Here is a 22,016-nt window from a genome sequence, read left to right as displayed (position 1 = left end):
GATCAAAAATGCCCTAAATGAAGGAATATCTAGATCTATAAGAAAGGATAATCAAGCTAGGAGCTTTTTACCTCCTAAAGGTTGCTAGCAAGGTGAGAATCCTAAATCCAAACTTCTTCCAAGCTCCAATATCCTTTTACCACTTTCTTCTTCTTCAAGAACATCACAAAAACACACAAATGAGCTCAAGGTGCACTCTTCACACTTAGGGTTAGTTAGAGGGACGATTTTTAGGTGGAGGCTGATGAGGGTGAAGGTCTTAGAACCATAAAGATGTTTCAATAGGGTCCAAACCCTAAATTTTAGGGTTTGAAACCCTCGCACGTATGTCCTACGTATGCGATGTACGCCCAATGTACTACGCTCTCACATGTACGCCTTGCGTATGAAGCGTACGCCCATCGTACTAAGCTTCGACCAAAATTACCAAAATGTCACTATGGGCCATTTTGCAATCTTTATCATGCACAGGGGCTCAAATGCAATATTCCTTCATAAATAGAGTTAAAATTGAAATTGTCTCATCAACGGGATGTTACAAACTTTGTGGACATGAAGTGAGAGAGCCTAAAACTACAATACTGTGTAAGAAAAATAACATGTCAACCAAAGAATTTTGTATATTGTCAATGTCCATTAACGTAAGTCCAACACACCCAAAAATCAATAACATTAGTGGTGCATAAATTTGTGTAAATAGGAAGAAAATGAACCTTTCCTAGCCTTATATGACTTTACCCATTTAATTATCAAATGGATAAAGTAATGAGTTAAACTAAACTTGGATCGTAGTGTTGGGCAAGTCGAATTACATTTGGACTAGCTAAATTAGGTTTTGATTTAATATATTAATGGTCAAAGATATATGTATTGGGCCTTAGGGATTTTTTTTTTTTTTTTTTTTTTTTTTTTTTTTGACTAGTTAATATATATTTTAAATTAAATCCAAAACTAATTTTTGTTAATTAATCAATTAATATATTAATTGATGCTTAACAACTTTTGATAGTTTATCGGATAATTGAAACCGGTTGGTAGTTATTAAGTGTCTTTTGACTACATATAAATATGTCAAAAAGAACATATTTGAAAGCCTATAAGACATAATACACATTTCTTATATTGTTTTCTTCACAATGAGAGCATGGTGGATCTCATTAGATTTAATATTGTTTCTTGAATTGATTGTTACATCTTCAAGATATACCCTATTACCCTTAAACAAACAACTTATGTCCTAGGACAATATAAAATACAAACCTCAATCTGTCTTTAAACTTCATAAATAAGTTAAAATTGTTACAATAAATGTAACCTATCAAAGTATTTTAATTCTTATATAAAAAACCTCAACCTCTAAACTTCATAAATAAGTTAAAATTGTTACAATAAATATAATAATAAATATAACCTATCAAAGTATTTTAATTCAATATCAAAACATGTATTTTGGTCATCACATGATACAATGCCAAAAACACACATGAGAATTCATGTATCACATTAGATTTTAATATATTAATGTATCTAGGAATTATAATTATACATGTATCACATGATACAAACGAGGCTCCAATGGTACGACCCATACACCATTTTTTGTACACAAAACCAACAATGGATCTAGGAATTATAATTATACATGTATATATTATCATAACGAATATATTAAAATTTACAATTCTTTTCTAAATATATACATGCATATTTAGTTTCCCTTACACAAGAAGAAAGAATGTGAAAAGAAATAAGTTTAGGGAGATGAATTAAAAAAAATTAGATGTAAGGATTAATGTGTGAGGAGTAATCACGTATACCCGCTCCTTCCCAACCCATCCATTCCTCCCACATGTCCCAATCAGGGTCCTCCATTCCTCTCATCGTCTCATCCAACGGTTCATCCTGTGTTTCTTCTACAGTCATTTCACCCCTTAAATTATTCATTACTATCTGTTCATATGTAAATATTATTAAAATACAAAAATTATATTGTTGTCCCTCATAGTTTAAACCAATGGGATGACATACATGTTACCATGAGGGTATTAATCTTATAGAGTGAGTTATTAGAATCATCCTTATGGTTTGGTTAAAATTGCAAGTTTGGTCCATAATATATATTTTTTTTTGCACTCAGATCATCCCTATGGTTTGATTTTATTGTGTTTTTCGTCTGTTACATATATAAAATTAGGGATCAAACATGCAATTTTGACCAAACCGTGGGGACGAAAAACACAACAAAATCAAACCAGATGGACGATCCGAATGCAAAAAAAAAAAAAAAAAAAAAAAAGGGACCAAACGTGCACTTTTGACCAAACCATAAGGATGATTTCAGTAATTTATTCAATCTTATATTTTCAGCATATTTTCAAATGTTATCTTACATATAGACTATTAGAAAGTAACGATTTCTATAACTTTATGAAATGTCGGGACAATTTCTGTATATTTGCTTAAGGTTAAGGATTATTTCTGTATTTTTGCAAAAAGCAGGGCATGTTTTTATAATTTTGTGAAACATAGGGACCAATACTGTAAATTTGATAATAGGTAGGAACCATTTCTGTAGTTTTATGAAACATAGGAACCATTTCTATAAATTTACTAATAGAGAAGGACCATTTCTGTAAATTTGTAAAACAAAAAGACCATCTGTAAAATACAATTTTCATAGGGACTTTTTGGTATATTAGAGGATGTTTTTGTAATTTGTTTTCTATATAACCATTTTTATGATTTTCTATTATATGACTATTTTTTTTAAAAAGAAAATTTGTATGAACTGTTTGGTTAAATATCTCAAAAAAACATAAAAATATATAGAATTAAAAACTTGAACAAAAACTTATTTATCATGTTTTAATCAATCATATCAATTAACAATCACTAAAAGGTGAAAAAAGAAAGTACTATTGTCTATTGTATTGATTGTTAAAAAAAATCCTGGACAAAATAATTTGTTAATGTCACATCTGCCATTTTTATTATTTATAAAAGGTGAAATAGACAAAAAAAAAAAAAACATTAGTGTTGTTTTAACATTTTTAATCAAATACTTGAACAAAGTAAATTATTGATCATGTCAAACAAAAAACTGGTAACGAAATAAAAAATTAAATAACAACTTAATTATTTGATTACGAATTCATAACACATTTCAAACTACTGACATTAAATAAAGGACCTGATAATCAATAAATAAAAATTCGAATAATAAGTCCTTTTTTTATTATAAACTTAAAATTAAAATATATGTTTAAATGGACTAAAAGACATGATCATTATAAAATAAATAATATATACTTTATATGTTGCTTATGTGATTTGATTATAAATATATAAGCTTGTAATGTATCTTGAAATGTAGATACCAAATAAAAGAACGATCTCTTAAATTTTTATTTGAAAATACGTTCCTGAAAAATATACATAATTAAAATTTCTAAGGCAATACAATCATTTATATAATAATAAATTATAACTATATTATTATTTATAAAATATAAATTAATAGTATATTGCACACATTAATAACAGACTAATTAAATATAAATTTATTCAAGACAAACTTCAAAATGATAAGTTGATAACTGAAATGTGCAATAATTTTAGCATATGAGATAATGATAAGAATATGCCTTCTGATATCCATATTCGATTACTGGTATTTCTGCGATAATTTATTACCATTTTTATTTAACAGAAACTTAAATAAAATAAAACTAGATTGCGAAATTGGGTGCATAACATTTTGCAATTTCTGATTTAATTTTTTATATTTATAGTTTCGAATTATATTGGTTATTAAATTAAATTGCAGAGTTTTAAAACAACAGTTCATATTTTTAATGTTTAATAAAGTGTGGAATCAAGAGTAAACTTACATCATATGCTTCGTTAATTTCTTGAAATTGGATTCCACAATCGCTTCCTTTGCAAACGTCCGGATGATACTAGAACAATAAGAGTTTCGATCAAAGAGAATAGAAATTTGATCAGATTCATAATTTAATTGAGCGAAAATCATACTAAAATCTGCACCGACAAAAATGGCAACTCCAATTTTAAATCCTTGAGTTGTGATAGTATTTTTGTGCGATCAGTGCAATTGATAAACTAAAATTAGCATCTATTCGGTCAATAAACTACTGCCTTCAAAAAATTAGGAAGAGGAAGATCTATCAATCGGAAGGTTCTGCAATCACTAGTTGAAGAAATTAATTAATACCTTCAAAGCAAGCTGTCTGAAAGCTTTTTTTATCTCAGATTCAGAAGCACCAGGATGAATCCTCAATATTTTATATGGATCTGAAGCTAGAGAACTCGTAAAAGCACAGCTAACTCGAAACCTCTTACCAGCACTCGTCGTCGTCGTCATCTTCTCGTGAGATTTCTTCAGTTTCCCCCACGACGATGAAGATGAAGTGGAAGATGAAACGCAACCGTTGATAACTCCAGCCACAGACGCCATTAGCACTGTATTATATCTGTTGTAAAGCTAAGCTAACTTCAAAGGAAATCAAATTAGTCCTTTGTGAAATAGATCGATCTATATATATAATTAATAGTCGGTACGCGCGTATGTTAAATGTGTATGGGAAACTATGAAATAGCGATCAAACTTGACACGTGTTGAAAGTCGCCATATGAATTTTGTAATCTTGTGTGAAGGAAGTCGATTGTTGAGTGAAGAAATGGTCATCAATGGAGAAGACAAAGCATCGTTTCAATGTATACAGAGACATAATAGAGGCATTTATATATTCAAGTATAATATAATAGAGAGAGATAGGCTGCTTGGGACTTGGGAGGTCATTATCCGTCGTGGTCAGATCAGAGATGCTTAAGGATGACGTGTCTATTCGTGATTGGTGGTTTGAAGTAGCGTACTGATGTATATTTGTATTGCCATATATTTTGTTAAAAGATAAGGTGTAATAATTAACAAGTAATCGTATATGCTTTTTCATGTAGCTTGCTATTGTTTCTTTCGGGTAAAAATGGTAAGTCGTATGTCAAGATGCTAGAGGTGCGTTTTTGACAAATCCAATCTAGATTTGAATCCATCCGGTTGAAATGATGTCACATAGAATCCGATCCGGTTTGAATTCAGTTTTGGGTATGATTTTGGATACGGATTCTCGATAAACCGGTTTACGATTCGGGTGTCAATCCAATTTTTGGGTCAGGATTCATGATCCAGTGAGGATCTCGTGGATAAGATTATCTAATCCGATTTGGTCGAAATCCATTTTTGAACTTTTGATCGGATTGGATCCATACCAGATAGTTTTTATGTGCACTTCTACTGGATGACCATGTCAAACCCATTTAAGGTACATCACTAGGATGATAAACTATTGTTCATATATTAACCAAACATTGGACATGCTAAAGTTTGAACATCATATTCTTTTCATTTTGGATAAACAATTTTATCGAATTTTGTTGTCAAATAGATCATAAGATAATCAAAGCCATGTAAACGACCAAAATACCCCTTGATTTCCTTTGTGAAACGGTAATAAACCCATTAATTTATGAGATCTCTCAATTTATTGATCCATGAACATTATTATCAGAAAACATCATAAAAGCATTGGATGGTTGGAGGTTTAAAAGTTATCTTGTTTATTCTTTGCATAGTATAATCATAATATATCTTGTAAAGGGCACAATGCGAGACAAATTTATGATACGAAATGAGATTTCTTATGGTTCTGATTATTTATTTTTATTTATTTAAAAAGACTCTCATATATTACGAAAAAAATGATAATTTTATTAAAAACGTTCCTCTTTTGTTTCAGGTGGAAACCATACGTCATAATGGTCCCTTTGGTTACGATTTTACATGTTTAAGTGTTGCCATATAGTTCAAAACATGAATCAACCATTTTGATTATCAAATACTTAAATAAAATATGATACCATTTTACTAGTTATAATACTATACTTTCACATATAGCAACATACTTCCGATATGTGATTTTATTTCATGTTCATGTTAACATCACTTTACTAGAGTATAATACGATAGTCACTAACTGTGAGTTATATCACCCAATTTATAATTCCAATTTAGGCATAAATTTTCATAATTTCTATAAACAACTCCATACACAAATACAATACATATTTGAAGATATAGACTTTAACTTCAAACCGTAACTTAAAATTATAAATATATAATAAGTTAATAACAACTAGGTTAAGATTTTATGAAATTTTACATATTAGTTGTTAAACACATTACCAAATAATGGTATTATACGTGCTTTACATTTATAACAAATTCTCAAATTCATCAAGCCCTAAACACAAATTAGGATCAAATAAAGGTAAATGATGAAATTGTATCTTAATATATGACTTATCTCTTTGGAAAGAAGCAATAACCGAAGAAAACTGTATCAACTTCTATATTTTCAGTGTTGGTTCGACGAAAATAAAAAGAGGAATATGTTTAGCAAACATAAAGAGCTGGTCAACAAAGGTCAACATACGGGGGCGATGCGGCTTCCCCACGTGATAGGAAGTCATGGCCACATTACATTGCAGGATCATTTTTTAATCAAATCAACAAAAGCATTCACACCAAAATCTACCATTTCTTATGCATCAGCATTAACAGACACAACTTACACACAATAACCAACACATCCTTCAAACCCAACATTGGTTCTTTTATTTATTTAATTTATTGCAAAACAACATATCAACAAACATATGAAAGGCTCAAATTTTGTTAAGCATGGCCTTTTTTAAACCAATTTATTGAGTTTGGACCGAATCATGCACAACCCCACATAACATATAACACCACGAAGCCACAAACAAAGAGAAACTTTTAACTTCTTCCATCCGTTAAAACTATATATATTTTGCATAGTTTTAAGTTTAGCATTTATTTAGCCTATTTAAGTTTAGGGCAATGTACATAAAAGCCACTATACCATGACCATTTTGCGACTTAGCCACTATATTTTATTTCGGTTGATGAAAGCCACACAATCAAAATAAAATTTCATCTACGACCACTATGCCCACCTATTTCCGGTTTAGCAGATGTTAAAACTAGTATGGCTTATTGTTTATCTATATGACATCATATGTACTTAATGAAAGAACATCACTTCCTAAATTGAATTCTCATTTGCTAGTTTAAGTGGTTGTACACATACCATATAGGTAGATAAGAATCATTTTCAGAAAGTTAGATATTATTTTACAAGTACACATGATGTCAAGTAAGAAGATAGTAAGGTGGACTTGTGGTAGAAGTTTGTTGGATAGGATATCGAATGTAGTTATAAGGAACTCGTTAATTGAGGAAAGGACGTTCAAGATGGTTTGGACATGTCATAAGGAGGTTACCATCAGTGACAATAAAAAGGGTAGAGTCAATTAGGATTGATGGGAAGAGGAAAAGCGGACCTCTGAAGAGGAAATTAGGGGATAGCATGAGGCTTGATATAGAGGAACTTGCTGTTATTAAGGACATGAACTCTATAGGGCGGTTTGATCTTTATCTGTTGATGACGATTTCATGCACTTATGTTATCTGACTGATTATTCAGGAATTGTTGCCCTGCTGTATACCACTTACTCCCCCGTTGCCCTTTTGTATGTTTACGTTTTGCACATGTCAAAGGTCATCTTAGTGACTCGGTCGATCTTCAGTCTAGCGATACCTGACTGTTGATTTCTCCATCACCCCTACTCCATTCTGATGGGATTTGCAGGGTCGGTTTTTGTATGATGTCAAGTAGGTATATAAGTAGGTATTTGAAAACTCATATAACTGGTAGGGGTCACCATGGATGTAGTGAAAATTTCTTTGAAAAATAAAAATGGGTAGCCGTCATTGATCTCAAGTTTATGAGTCATTTTCTTAGATATGTTTTACCCTAGTTGTTTCTTATGTATTAGTTTCTTTTTTTCTTTCGTTGTAAGTTGTAAGTAAGCCTTTCTATGATAGTAAAGCCCTGGTCATGTTTTGGCACCCAATCTTCATGGTACCAGTGCACACATCAATTCACAGTTTTTCGATTTGTTGATTGAAGAAGGTTTCATGTTGAGCCAACAGTTTCACTTGTACCCATTTGCCAACTGTTCTCTAGTCTTGTATTTGATTGTTGATTGCATTTTGCATCCATCTCGTATTTGCTATCTACTCTGGCTTGGGGTTTTTATTTGTTTTTTTATTATTATTGTCAACATGGCTGGTAGCAAACATGGTTCTCTTGGGTCAATTAGTACTCAACTAGATGCAAAATAATGAAATATATATGCTAGCAAACACATCTAGCAACAACCATTTTGTGAAATACAAGCGTAGAATTTGAATTCGAGGCTGTCACATTATCTGTGATTATCATGAGCAAAATTCAAATCAACAAATGGTGTCTCAAATACCATGGGCCAATTCAATAAGAAGAAAACAATTTGTACATGAATTGAGCGATGTTTCCTATGGATATAAAAGAATATTATGTATTTCTATAAAACGGTGGTGATGAATTAAAAAAGAAAAAAAAAAAAAAGTATCACCGCTAGTTTGAACCAGGTTTGTCTTTGCAGTCAGATGAGACAGAGTCTTGATCAGGGGACTTCTTTTGAGAAGTAGATGGACCCGGGCCAGGCTTTGGGCAAGTTTTAAACTGCACCAAAACCATTGTCATGTTGTCACATCCTTCACCACCAGAGGTAGGTGCCAGACACCTGTCGAATACCTTCTCACACACCACCGACAGCTTACTTTCCTGTGTATCAATTTAGTCTTGTTAGGTTTACCATTATCAAGATTCATGAGGGCGTTTCCATCTTTTTCACGAGAGTCTAATGCTATCTTCGATAATCATAATGAAAATGGTATTTAACTATTTACATCTTTTGCAAGGGACGGGACTCGTCAAGCTTTTTAAGGAAAATTTTGATCAAGAGGATGACGAGGGCATTTACGTCTTTTGCACAAACATATCAAGAGCGAATCAAATCCTGTTTGGGTGACATCAGTCTAATACATGCCAAACACAATACAAGACTGTCATGTCCTGTTCTGTTTTGTCCTGTGTAACGGAGGGGCCCCACAAGATTGTAGGATCAATAATAAACTGTCAAGTGCGAAGTAGAAATGGACGTACAGTTTTTATTTGCTCACGTACAAAATCCACTAGTTGTTGGCTTGACATGCAATCCCTGTAAACAGAGAAAAAAAAAACAAAATTTCAGCATTCTAGAGTAAATTACAAAAATGGTCCTCGTGCTTTCTGATTTTTACTGTGTTTAGTCCAAAGTTAAAATGGGTTTTCAAATTTTGTCCTTATTTCAATGTTCCAGGACCAAAACAGAAAAAGGTTTCAATTTTTGAACTAAACACGGTGAAAATTAAAAAACACATAGTCACATGACATATAATGTAAGCCAGTCATATTTAGTTAAAACTGTAATGTCATTCTAGAGTAAATATATAATGACCAAAAGCAAGATTGAAAAACTTACCATATTCCATCACAAGCAATAACAAGAAAATCATCATCCTCACAAAGCTCAACCTAATCAAAGGGCATCAACAAGCAACTTATAAAATTCCAGAAAAAATGTAAATAAGGAAAATATTAGATAAAAAAAAAAAGCATTTAAAATGCTTTTACGCACTGTGTTTATATCAGGATTAGCAGTAAGAATTTGCTTTTCAGCAGGCAGTGATTTATCCTTCTTCAGTTCCATGTCCCCTGAACATACGATGAAGTAAGAACAACAAAGACCAATACAGGATACAATCATACAATAACTCTTTTAGAAAATAATTATATAAAATAAAAATCAATGTATGAAAAGTACCAATAGCCCTAGTTAAGTTTAGAGTCCCATTAACTCGACCACAGTGAATAAAACCACCAGCTTTTGATATCCTTTCTTTTTCAGCATCAAGATCAGGCTTATGGTCTTTTGACAAATTATATGCCTGTGTATAAGATTAAACCCATTCTTATCCGCAAGTTCCATGATTCATATATTTAAAAAAAATACAAATATATAAATTAATTACCTGACCCTTACGAGATATCACACAACGAGAATCACCCGAATTAGCTACAACAAGTTGGTTGTTACGGATGATTGCCACACAAGCAGTGCTACCACATTGTGGTCCTTCATAGTTAGAGTGTGGCCCCTGAATCATTAGAAAAACAATATATGACCTATAATAGCAACATACTATAACAACAGTAAAATTTATCTTCCATGGTTAAAGATTTTAAGATTATAACATGTTGGTTTTAATGGATTCAGTATTTGAACATTTAAAGTACCTCCTCAATAGACCAATCATCATGTTGACCTTTTGCTTCACCACTTTTAGGTGAACCAATTAACCCTTCCACCCTCCCACTTAATTGATCTTTTTTGTCTCCCAAAACAGATAACTCTCTCCACCCACGTTGCCCACACATCATCTCATCCATTCTACATAAAAATGAAAACTTGTTTTCATAAATAGACATGATGTGTAACAGTGTAAGTGTAACAGCTATTGACATTACAAAAAATAGGTAACCTGAGGAAAGCTTTTTGGGCAGCAGTTCCAATATCACCAGTAGAATAAGCTTCATGTTTCATCAGTTGTTGGTGAAGATACTTTGCACAGAACTTAGAGACAGACTGACCTGCAAACTACAAGGCTTAGTAGAGAAATTTCCCAAAAAGAAAACAACACATTGATTAGATTCGTTGAAATACTAACTCTGTTAATGTAGTAAAGATGTTATCAAATCAAGAATTATAAAATAAGTATACATGTGTGTTAAAGCTTGTAGTCATACCTCCATGGCCATCATAAACACCAAAGAAAGATGTTGAACAGTCCAAATCAAGATAAGCAGCATGCTACCGAACACCTCATACCAAGAAGGCAGACAAAATTCTGAGTGATCCATGTGAATAAACAGATTTTACATTGCCCAAAAATTACAGAATGACATTTGAGTATCCAAAACATTCCATCATCTTAGAGACTTTATGATCTCCAATAGTCCAACATGAACAATAGTTTTACATAACTAGAACATCATAGTGCATATTAGCTACTTACAGCATCTTCCATTGATGTACGCCATCCCTGCATGGATGACACCCCATATTTTAGGGTATCATTCTCACCATCCTGAGAAAGCTTGTCAGTTTTAGGCGTGCTTAGGTATATTCCCATATCTATCTATCTTCCTGTTGAAGGTTGCAATATCACCAAAAATACGAATAAAAATGAAAATCAGATATGAAACAGAATGCTGAGAGCATAAAATTTGATCGTATCTTGTCTCAATTAAGAATCAGAAACTAACACAATCCAAAAGTACAGATAAAACACATATACTACAGGGACAAAAATAACGATTTAAACCAAACGTACAACATCAATTAATACACTCGAATTGGTAAACGAAATCACAGATTCAAACACCTGTCCATTAGAATTTTACGCCTAATCGAAACTGTAGACTGAAACAACCAGATTTCATTTAATACACTCGAATTCTTTTAATTGAATCAACAAATGGTGTAATGAAGACAGTTAACCACATCACACGTCACTCAACATCACTCATTCAACAAACAAATCATAAATGCGCTGCATGGTTGACGAAACAATAACCGAACTATACTTAGTCCCAATCACAAATAAATAAATCTTGTAGAAAAAACCCTACCGATAACTGATGGATCAATGATTGAAAAATAAAATTAAAACATTGAGGGATGGATAACGAGCATGATTATATCATGCGAACCGAAAATCAAATCATGATATTAGATTGAGAACCGTTTCTTCGAACGATGAATGAAAGGTATTGAGAGAGATTTAGAGATAGACTTACGGTTTGCAGAAATTCGGATCATCCGTAGACAGTGTTCCGATGGGCGCCGGTGGTGGTTTGGGGGTGGGGTAGGGGGAGCATAGATAGTTACAAATGTATTTTTATAGTTCGAAAATTTGTTATAATGAAATCGTTGACGCGGCATTAAAATGGAATGTATTGGGCCGGGTGGTATGAATGTATTGGGCCTCTATTAGAAATATAAATATAAAACTCTGTTAAAAGAGAACTGTAATTTTTTTTCTATTTTGTTTTAAAGGAGGAAATTAATATTTTAAAATTTTAAAAATTATCATTTATTTTGCATTTTAGAATTCTTTTTTTTTATCTTGAAAACAAGTGGATATATAACATCTCATTTTTCACAACCATATATTTCATTTTTAGATTAAGTAAAAAACATTGTTTCCATAAAACAAAGTCAAGAAAATCAAAAGTATCCTAAAAATCAGAGCATTATAAAATGAGAATCACGAAAACTGTCGATGAGTGTGTACAATTGCATTCACCTTTCCACGATCATCTGAAGCTCCTAAAACACATTTAAATATACAACTATAAGCACAAAGCTTAGTGAGTTCCTAAAGTATCACATACAACACAACATAATAAACAACTATGGATTATCAGCAACCGTGGGACTATTAGTAGTCATGTAGTCTCATAACATCCCTATGGTTTATTAGCAACCCTGTGGATTATCAGCAGTCCTAGAGTATCAACAACTCAATAAATGCATATAAAAAACCAGCAAATAAGAATCAGTTAGTCGAGCATGTGCACCACTATGACATTGGTAACATAGTGAGAAGACTCACATCACAAAGAACAAACTAACACAAACAACTCTATGACAATGAAGACTGGTACTAAGAATCACCTAACCAACAATATAAAAATACCCTCTAAGTCTACACCCTAAAAACCATCAAGTTGACCAAAAGTCAACTTGGTCAAAAAGTCAACGATGAAAGTCAACAGCTAGCTATCACATCGTAACCACCTATTGGCCACGTCGTGGTAGCTCCACGACAGGATAGTCACGACCTAATAGATGTCATTTTATGCATCTTTTATTATAGTTTTTATTATCATTTTGTATCACATTTTATGCATTTTTGTGTGAATTAGTTTAAATGATGTTCAACTCATGTATTTTGTCAAAATTCACATATTACTCATGTTTTTATGTCATATTTAGATGTTTCGAGTGGAGCGGTACTTTAGAAGCAACTTGGATGCATATTTGGAGGTTAAAGGACCTAAAACACATTAGGAAGCTGGAATTTGAGTTAGATTTGCTGAAACTGAAGAGTTCACATAGGAAACGCGTGTTTTTGAGTTTACACAATCGAGTTTTCGGATATGTGATCTTGTTTTTGATCGTGCTTCTCTTACGAAACTTTTTCAAGCCAAAAATCAAGTTTCAAGAGTTCAAAGGACATACATGATCATGTTTTTCCATAAAACACGATTGTGTTTTGAGAAAAGTGTCCAAAATAGCATCGTACTCCATTAAACGCAAAAAAACGGGGATTTTCGGTACTTTTGTGCAAAAACACGATTGTGTTTTTTCCTAAAACACGATCATGTTTTTAAAAAAAAAATGTGTTTTTGTTGTTGGGTCGTATATAAAAACTCCCTATTTGATCAGTTTAAACCCTAGACATTCCCAAACGACCATAGACAACTTTTGGATGCAATTTCTGCTCTTTTAAATCAATTCCTGAAGATCTGAAGGCTATAGATCATCTCATTCAATTAATTTAGTAATATTAGTCATTTAATTTCTCTTTTCATTATTCTAGATCATATTTTAACCATGTCTAGGTAAACCCTAGATTTTAGTTCTGCAAGAATAGTACTTTATCAATCATTAGACTTGGTTTTTATTGTGTGATTTTATCTAGATGTTTCAGTTTAGTTTTTATCCTAATGAATGTTGATTTTAATTATTTTTAGTCCAATCACCTAATTTAGGATTAAATCAATCTAGTTAATCAGTTGTTAAAATCTGTAATTGTTTTGATAAAACTGCTAATAATTAAAAAGTGACATAATGGTTATGTGTTGGGATTTGACTTTGTTATAAACTAAAATTTTATATTTTTATGCTTCCGAGCTTGTGAGAAGTATTGAATATTGCTAGGAATTTTACATTTATTATAATGCTGCTTTTCTAACTTGATTAAGATACTGTTTAATTAAGTTAGTAAAAATTTATGATTAACTGAAGAGCTTGTTTTGGTTAATTAACTAGGTAAAAGAGAGCTTACTAGAGTTTGTTAGTAGTTTTTGATGGAATTTTAAGGTTACAAATTTAATGTACCTGCATAAATTTTCTTAACACGTAAGGGTACATGCAACCTAAGGATCTATGTCTTTATAATTCATAGCAACATACTATGAACTACAAGAAACCTTGCTATAATCGAAAATCATAAGATTATATTTACATACCTTTGTATTGTTATAACACACAATACTCTTTTGATTTCTTCCTTGAACTTCAGAAAGCAAGAACCAAAAGTATGATGCCTCTAATGGCTCACATTCAAAACCTTAGAAAACCTTAGAATGAAGAGGATAGAAAGGAGGGAAGAATAAATTTCGTTTATATACCTCTTAGGAATGTCATGAACGAAAATTGCAAGCCAAGGAGTTATATTTGTAGTTTAGATAACTTGAAGATGAATCCATACTAGTCATTAAAGATAAAAGATACTTCTATTTTTTGTATTTTAAATTCATGTAATGCGTGGAGAAAACTTCATTGAAGATGGAGTTTTATTTCATGTTATTGGTCTCCATCTCTAGTACTTTTAGTCTCTACTATATTTTAATTTTTATATTTAATATCTTAAACAATAAAATTCTATAAAATAACGATGTGTTTTTTTCCTGTTAAATCTGAAGGGTTTTTTTTTTCTTTTTTTACCAAAGTAATGTATTTTAAAAAGATTTTTACTAAAGTGGTGTGGTTTTAAAAATATTTAGCATTTATGTTAAATTTAGAAGGTAAAAGAAAAGACAAATTGAATTATCAGGATAATTATCTTTTCGTTTTGTTCACATCTTGGTAACTTTGTTTTTTCGTGCACATTTAAGTAACGCGCTTGTTAGAATTGTTCACGCATAACCATTATAACTGGCTGTAACAAGTTACAATTAGTCATATGTGAATACTTCTGATAAGTTCGTTACCTAGATATTTAAAAGAAAAAAAAAATTTACTCTGATGCTGTGACAAAACGAAAAAATAATTACAGTAAGAAGTCAGATTTCCAAAACTATTTAACGAGTATTTGTAGATCTTTTCTCGGTTGTCATTTCCATACATATTAGACTTTACATAGCAGTCCCTTTATTCATATCCATACATATTACACGTTACATAATCTCCCCTGGTAATCGTGCCTATTAAAATTCTGAAGTGACGTTACATAGTCGCCCTTTAATTCGTGTCTCTGTAAATTTATAAAGAAACGAATAAGAACATATATTCTATTATATTCTATTTTGTTTAACAAAACTATTTTAGTCTAATACATAAAAAATAAAAGTTTACATCTGCCAAATAATTAAATTCCACGTCAGCACCATTTATTAAATATTCTAGTGGTGTAAGAGGCGATAGAGAGCGACTGATCATCTTGTTTTATTTCAATGTCACTACTAAACGCCGCCATCGACTAACATCGGCCGTGTTGGGTCAGCTGGTTGTGGAGGGGTTGGTGCACTCGGGGCAACTCTACCATATATTCCTTGGTTTTCTGGATCATTTGGGTCCGGAATCGGTGGTGTTGTTGGGTCATCACGACCGTATGTTGACCAGTCCTCTACACCATCTGGGTTTAATGACGGCGGAGCTCCCCGAAAAGGCGCTACCGGTGGTGATGGTGCTTTCGGGTTATCCATACCGTAAACCGCGTCACCCTCACTCGGTCCTTCTGTAGGTGATGGCCGAGCTTTTAGATAATCCCGGCCGTATACAATCTCATCGTATGACGGAATTATTTGAGCTAGAAAATCTGTGGAAATGATAAAGTTTACAAATTCATTAGGATTTTTAGTGTTGGTCGAAAATTTTAAGCTAATAATTTGATATAAACGTAAAAGATCGTATACGTATATACCTGCTAGCTTCTTCTTGGCTACTCCGGCTCCACCATATATGGTCGGACTGTTTGAGTTTGGATTCTCTCCGCCGTAAGTTGATTGACCCCGAGATGGTGCTACTTTTGGTGGCGGTGGTGCTTTTGGGTTATCTCTACCATGATTTGTCTGACCTTCAGGAGATGGTCCTGTTGGTGAAGGTGATCCTTCCAGTTTGTCTCCGCCGTATACAGTCTGGCCTTCCGACGGTAATCTTGCTTCTGGGTTATCTCCGCCGTAAATCGTTTCCCCATCAGACGGTGCTATTTTAGGTGAAGGGCGTCCTTCCATACTGTCTCGTCCATAAACAGTCTGGCCTTGCGACGGTGGTGCATTTGGGTTATCTCGGCTGTAAGTGGTCTGTTCCTCTGACGATGAAAGTGGAGGAGGTGGTGGTGACTGGGGTTCTTCTTCACCGGTTACCATTTGAATTATCTCCGACGTCTTAGCAGGTGGTCGTCCATTAAAGCTATGGTATACACATCCATCTGAAAACAAATTAACAAAACCACCGACAATTAAGACAGAAACTAGCTAGCTAATTAGCTATAGAGGGTAATTAAGTAATGAAGCTATGAATTCGAAAAGCGGGTCAATTATTTGAATACCATGTAAATGACGAGCATGGTAAGCTCCAAGAAGAGTATAGATAGTGAAGAAGAAGAAGAAAGCGAGATTCATCACTGCCATTTTTGTCTCCTGTAAGCTCATGCAATAAAAGAAGCAAGCACGAATACTGAGGAGTGTATCGATCGCTCTATATATACATAGACATAAATACATATGTAGAATTTATTCAACGCATTTCAACATATAGATTTGACTAGAAGTGAGAATCAGTAACACAACCGCGTGTTTGAAAGTTAATTGGAATGGTGGAATCTTTCCTATTTAAAAGAGTCAAGTGGATGTAACTACCATTTTTAGTTAAAAAAATAAATACATGTGTAGATTAGATGTAAAATAAAACACAAAACAATAACAAAATAACATTCACATATCCACCTAATCTAGCCTCATATGTTTTAAGTTTTAACATGCTAATAAATCACGGTCCGTTTTTGCTAACTCTAAACTCTATTCAAATTGTAACATTACTCCCGAGAGGAAGAAAAGTTTGCTAACTTCACATCTAGAGAGGCATTTGCATGGATTGTGGACTAAAAATATTAAAAACGTACATTGATTCATAATAAAATAAATACAAACAATAGTTGGTAAAAATAGGTTTACCCTTGGGGAAAAAAAAAAAGTTTTGTCCGTTTTGAACATAAACTATGGACCTTGTATAATCTAAAGATAGATAAATAGTTGTATATTTGTGTTCTAATTTGTATCATCTTCCTTTTGGTATAAACAACGTTCAAATGATATGAGTGGTGATTGAAAAAGATGTTTAAGTGATTAAATGGGTTTTAAATTTGTCTCGTATTTGTTGGAGTGAAAATAAAATGTATTTATATGAATAAAGATTTCTAAGGATTACAAGAGCAAACAACACCAAACTCTCTTTTGTACTTGCTTAATAAAAAAAGTTCAAGTACTTTTTATGAAAATTGAAAGCATTTTTAGTTTTAAAAATGGAACTAAATAGAAAATTTTGTTTCAGTATTGTGTTCAATTTTCGATCAGTTACATTTGATTCAACAAGACTAGTTACAAATTTTAATATATAAATACAACTTTCCTGCAACTATTTTTACTCATCAAAAGACGATTTTATTCTCTTCTCCTTCTGCTAATGTGTTTCCTTGTTGCCAAGGTAAAGTTCGTGCATGGTTTGGTTCAAGCATTCTATAAGGATTATTATAGTTGTTGTATCTAAGAAACAATCGTTTGATAATGGGACAATTTTGTTTTAAAGACCCTATGTGCAGCACCTCATGTCTCAACTTCTTTCTATTCATCTAATGTTCTTTCATATATTTCTACTACACCTTCCTACAATGACTTGCCGAAAAAAAATAAGGGTGTTTGTTTGAGAAAGTTCAAGGTGTTGGAAGGATATATAACCGGATTTCATTATAATATGTTTGGCTTATTTATTTTTCCAATTCAAGTCTAATGATTAAAACAGTAAAACTTCAACTTGTATCTTTGACTTATACAATATGATTTCATTTTTCATGTCATTATTCACGATTTCGATATCATCATTTTGGTGGATTTCATTAGGGGCGAGCATTTTGGATCTGTGTATCGGATCGGACCGGACCGTTTTTTTGGACCCCCATACTGGTTCTCGGTTCTAGGATTTCAGCAAAACCGGTCCGGTTTTTTTATCGGTCTGATCCGGTCGGTTCCAGGTAAAAACCGATTCTGGACCGACTTATTTTTAAAAAAATTGTGTTTTGTAAATTATTTAAACAAACGTATCTCGTTCGTTTTAAGTCGGATTGATATGCGGCTTTTTCCAACGTGTAATTTAGAGTTTGTAGATGATTTTAAACTATAATTTTATTGTTTTTGATGTTATATTTGATGAATTGCAATATTTCAAAGTTGAAATAACGAAGCTAAAATATTTCAGCTTTTCAGTAATTATGTGAAATTCTTTAAAAAAACATATCTCATTGGTTTTAAATCGGATTAACATACGGTTCTTTCTAACGTCTAATTTATAGTTTGTAGATAACTTTAGACTATAATTTTGTTGTTTTTTTGTATTATATTCGATGAATTACAATGCTTCAAAGATGAGATGTCAAAGCTGAAATATTTCAACTTTTCAGCAAGAAATTTAAACTTTTGTATTCTGTGAAATTATATAAACAAACATATCTCATTCGTTTTAAATCGGTTTGACATGCGGTCTTTTCCAGCATGTAATTTAGAATTTGTAGATGATTTCAGACTAAAATTTTGTTGATTTTGTTGTTATATTCAATGAGTTACAATCTTTCAAAAATGAAATATCAAAGCTGAAATATTTCAGCTTTTCAACAATAAATTTAAATTTTTTTATTTAATGACATGTGCTTTTTTACACGTGGTTTTTTACAACGTGTAATTTAGAGTTTGTAGTTGATTTTAAACTATAATTTTAATGTTTTAGTGTGTAATTTAGAGTTTGTAGTTGATTTTAGACTATAATTTTGATGTTTTGGTGTTATATTCAATGAGTTACAATCCTTCAAACAAATTGTATACAGAATAAATAATCAAAGTTTGATTGGTCCAAAGGGCATAATAAACGAAAACATATTCATTTTTACGAGTTGTACCCTACTAAACCCAAAAAAGTATTCATTTTAATTAGTTGTAATATATCAAACCTAACAATCTATTCATTTTAACAAGTTGTATCAAACCCACAACGCGTTTTAACAAGTTGTACCTTATGCATATAAAGTTGTACCAGTCCAAACGGGTCTAAGAATCGGAAACCCGGACATGGACCTGGTCCCGGTAAGTCTTATATGTTTCGGTCCATGGTCCATGATATTCTCCAAAACCGGTCCAAGCCAAGAGTTGATCCGTTCTGGTCCAAATGCTCACCCCTAGATTTAATCTCTTGTAGTCTTATGCCATTCATTAGGAAGCTAGGGTCAATCGAACTCAAACCTTGCTTTTCCTACTTAAATATTATATAATGAAACAAGTTAAGTTGTAGCTTTCTATCAAACAAATATATATCATAAATTACTTAATATAAAGTTAAGGCACACTCTAAATCATCTACTTAGGTTGAGATAGGTTGTTGTTTGAACTTATAGATTTGTTAGATTTTAAAAGGCCGGCTTATTACAAAGTTTGTCATCAGCAAATTCTAAAAATTAGATTGTAACATTTGTATTAATCTCGACTAGGGTCGCTCATGAGGATTTAAATGTTTCGGACGATCCGAAAAAAAAGACCCTTATGTCCTAACGTGTAACGAATTAAATTATATAAACTAAAGTATTTTTAAAACGACGATAAACTTTATAGAAATAAACATATCAAAATCATAGTATTTTAAACAAAAGTTTAATTAGTTTCCACAAACTAACAAAGATAAGAAGATATAATTATTTCATTTTTGAACTTAAGAATGAGTTATCAGTAAGAATTCTTCAAGACATTAGGGACATGGAACGTATAAAACAATGTTAGTTGAGTTTATGTAAATTGCACCTCATTTTTTTATTTATAAAAACATTATTTAACATATTTAAGCAACGAAATACTTATTTAATGTAATGAAAACGTCACTAGTATTACTTTCAAAAACAAACCATCAAAATTTAAAGTTGCAAACCGGTACAAAAACAAGTACTAAAACCAAGTATAAATGAAACATCACGACATGTCTCAAATTGGTATCATCTCTAAATAACATAATAATAACTATCCAAAAGTCTCAACCTCACCATGCCATCAATATCAAGTTACATGTAGTAATGCAAGTCACAATAACAAGCTGTTTAGTCATACAATCAAATCATATCATTCAGCAATCATCACTTATTATTATTATTATTATTATTATTATTATTATTATATATTGCATATATTATTTTGGACATTCTTTCATCATTGTAATTATTTTACGTGTTCATTGTTGTAATTACTTTTAATGTCCCTCGCTACATGGATCCAAAACATCGCTAAAATTCCCAAAGAAAGACCTCGTTCGCTACTAACATGACTTGGCAACCCAATACACCAAATAGGGTGTAACTCCACCTGTAACACTATCCCTGGTTCTCCATGTTCACTACTCCGAAATTGCATGTACAAACACTATGTGTTGTTGTTCGAGGGTGATACAATGGCACTTCCAAACATATACCCCCACCCTAACGTGATGCTTGATCTGACTTCTCCAAGTAGCCAGCATCACTACATTCCTCGTTCACCAACGTGCACCGAAACCATGTTTCGAAATGGTTATCTAGAAAACCACTCTAGTTGCTGGTTGACAGATTCCCGAACTGTCAACATCAAAATAACACCCATGTAATAATTGGGTTCCAACACATAACCATAGTTCCATGCTTAGGGTAGAAGACTATTTTACCCCCTACTTAGCTTGTTTCAAGCCCAAGGCCCAAATTCACACCATGAAGGCCCAAAAGCCAAATAAAAAACCAAGGCCCAATTATGGCCCAATTTTCCAAATTAGGACCAAACCCTTCGCATGGGCCTTACTCTAAAGCACATCTAACTTCCCTAATCCATATAGTTGTTAAAAATTGGCCCATCAAGAGTCCAAACATCTAGGCCCAACTCAAAACCAAACACAATTAGGATTTTCACATGAAATGACGATTATGGTTAATTAGAAAACACTTAACTCATTAAGGACTTAATCCATTAAGTCCATCAATCTACTAGCTCAATCATACAGTGTGGTCGGGCTTAATTCATAATTCTAATTCAGTCGTCCAAAATGTGGGTCCCGACAAGTCCAAATTAAAATCTCCAAGATTAGGGTTTTCTGAACGCTACTTAGGGTTCCAAACCAAAACACGCTAATTAGGACTAAAAGCTAAGTCTTTAGATAAATTAGGGTTTCATTAGGTCAACTAGGGTTCCATTAGGCCGGACACCACCCATTGCCACCTCGAGCAGTGGTGGTCGATGGTGGCACACGACGGCAGCCACAACCTCACGGTGGTGGTTATGATTCTAGTCCAACAATGTCCAAGAATCCCAAAAGCAATCCAATCACACGCAATGCAAACCGCCACCCAACACGGCAGCTGGTGGTGGCAGAAGGCGAAAGGCACCACCTCACGGTGGTGGGTTTTTCCTTGATTAATTGATCCAAAGAAATACATACAATATTCTACTCATAAAATACACTCTCAAACACCAAGACATGCACAAAACCACCACCACCACATGGTCGCTGGTGGTGGCAGAACAGTGGATACTCATGGCGGCAGCCACCATGGTTGGCATGCGAATAAACACGATACAAAAACACACCTACTCGCGAGCACACCCCTAAACATGAACTCAACCGATACCTCCTAATGGTGGTAA

The 22,016-nt window shown here is 32.7% G+C and overlaps 3 protein-coding genes across 5 annotated transcripts; all 3 read right to left on the bottom strand.

Annotated features, from left to right (window-relative positions):
- Window positions 1-1,496: 1,496 nt before the first annotated feature.
- Window positions 1,497-4,767, bottom strand: LOC145029547 (chaperone protein dnaJ 8, chloroplastic-like). Of its 2 annotated transcripts, none has more exons than XM_078978060.1 (3): window positions 4,235-4,767; window positions 3,891-3,959; window positions 1,497-1,902 (listed from the first exon to the last, which is right to left on the bottom strand). In XM_078978060.1, exons 1-3 carry the CDS (start codon window positions 4,475-4,477, stop codon window positions 1,777-1,779), a joined length of 438 nt encoding a protein of 145 aa, XP_078834186.1. In that variant the 5' UTR covers window positions 4,478-4,767; the 3' UTR covers window positions 1,497-1,776. The 2 variants fall into 2 exon arrangements, with proteins under 2 accessions (XP_078834186.1, XP_078834182.1); XM_078978056.1 differs by having other exon boundaries at window positions 1,497-1,950; window positions 4,235-4,766.
- A 3,628-nt stretch (window positions 4,768-8,395) lies between these two features.
- Window positions 8,396-12,002, bottom strand: LOC145029529 (putative protein phosphatase 2C 60). 2 transcript variants are annotated; one of them, XM_078978041.1, is made up of 11 exons: window positions 11,889-12,002; window positions 11,105-11,235; window positions 10,836-10,899; window positions 10,571-10,679; window positions 10,326-10,479; window positions 10,061-10,186; window positions 9,853-9,976; window positions 9,667-9,743; window positions 9,511-9,563; window positions 9,153-9,207; window positions 8,396-8,771 (listed from the first exon to the last, which is right to left on the bottom strand). In XM_078978041.1, exons 2-11 carry the CDS (start codon window positions 11,219-11,221, stop codon window positions 8,562-8,564), a joined length of 1,089 nt encoding a protein of 362 aa, XP_078834167.1. In that variant the 5' UTR covers window positions 11,222-11,235; window positions 11,889-12,002; the 3' UTR covers window positions 8,396-8,561. The 2 variants fall into 2 exon arrangements, with proteins under 2 accessions (XP_078834167.1, XP_078834172.1); XM_078978046.1 differs by lacking the exon at window positions 11,889-12,002 and adding an exon at window positions 11,721-11,862.
- Window positions 12,003-15,169: 3,167 nt separating this feature from the next.
- On the bottom strand, window positions 15,170-16,806 carry LOC145029540 (uncharacterized). Its single transcript, XM_078978051.1, has 3 exons — window positions 16,652-16,806; window positions 16,025-16,531; window positions 15,170-15,919 (listed from the first exon to the last, which is right to left on the bottom strand). The coding sequence occupies exons 1-3, from the start codon at window positions 16,752-16,754 to the stop codon at window positions 15,564-15,566; spliced, it is 966 nt and encodes a 321-aa protein (XP_078834177.1). The 5' UTR covers window positions 16,755-16,806; the 3' UTR covers window positions 15,170-15,563.
- Window positions 16,807-22,016: the final 5,210 nt, after the last annotated feature.

Source organism: Lactuca saligna, chromosome 1 (assembly GCF_052625555.1).
Source record: "Lactuca saligna cultivar CGN05327 chromosome 1, ASM5262555v1, whole genome shotgun sequence".
Taxonomy (NCBI): domain Eukaryota; kingdom Viridiplantae; phylum Streptophyta; class Magnoliopsida; order Asterales; family Asteraceae; genus Lactuca; species Lactuca saligna.
This window is presented reverse-complemented; position numbering and strand designations above follow the sequence as displayed.

Coding starts and splice junctions, on each gene's coding strand:
- LOC145029547 (XM_078978056.1), bottom strand. CDS start 4,477: ATGGCGTCTGTGGCTGGAGTTATCAACGGTTGCGTTTCATCTTCCACT. Junction 3,960..4,234: donor TCAGACAGCTTGCTTTGAAG/GTATTAATTAAT, acceptor TTATTGTTCTAG/TATCATCCGGACGTTTGCAA. Junction 1,951..3,890: donor AAATTAACGAAGCATATGAT/GTAAGTTTACTC, acceptor ACATATGAACAG/ATAGTAATGAATAATTTAAG.
- LOC145029529 (XM_078978041.1), bottom strand. CDS start 11,221: ATGGGAATATACCTAAGCACGCCTAAAACTGACAAGCTTTCTCAGGAT. Junction 9,977..10,060: donor TGATATCTCGTAAGGGTCAG/GTAATTAATTTA, acceptor TCTTATACACAG/GCATATAATTTGTCAAAAGA. Junction 9,564..9,666: donor CTAATCCTGATATAAACACA/GTGCGTAAAAGC, acceptor CCCTTTGATTAG/GTTGAGCTTTGTGAGGATGA.
- LOC145029540 (XM_078978051.1), bottom strand. CDS start 16,754: ATGAGCTTACAGGAGACAAAAATGGCAGTGATGAATCTCGCTTTCTTC. Junction 16,532..16,651: donor CCATGCTCGTCATTTACATG/GTATTCAAATAA, acceptor ATTTGTTTTCAG/ATGGATGTGTATACCATAGC. Junction 15,920..16,024: donor AGCCAAGAAGAAGCTAGCAG/GTATATACGTAT, acceptor TCATTTCCACAG/ATTTTCTAGCTCAAATAATT.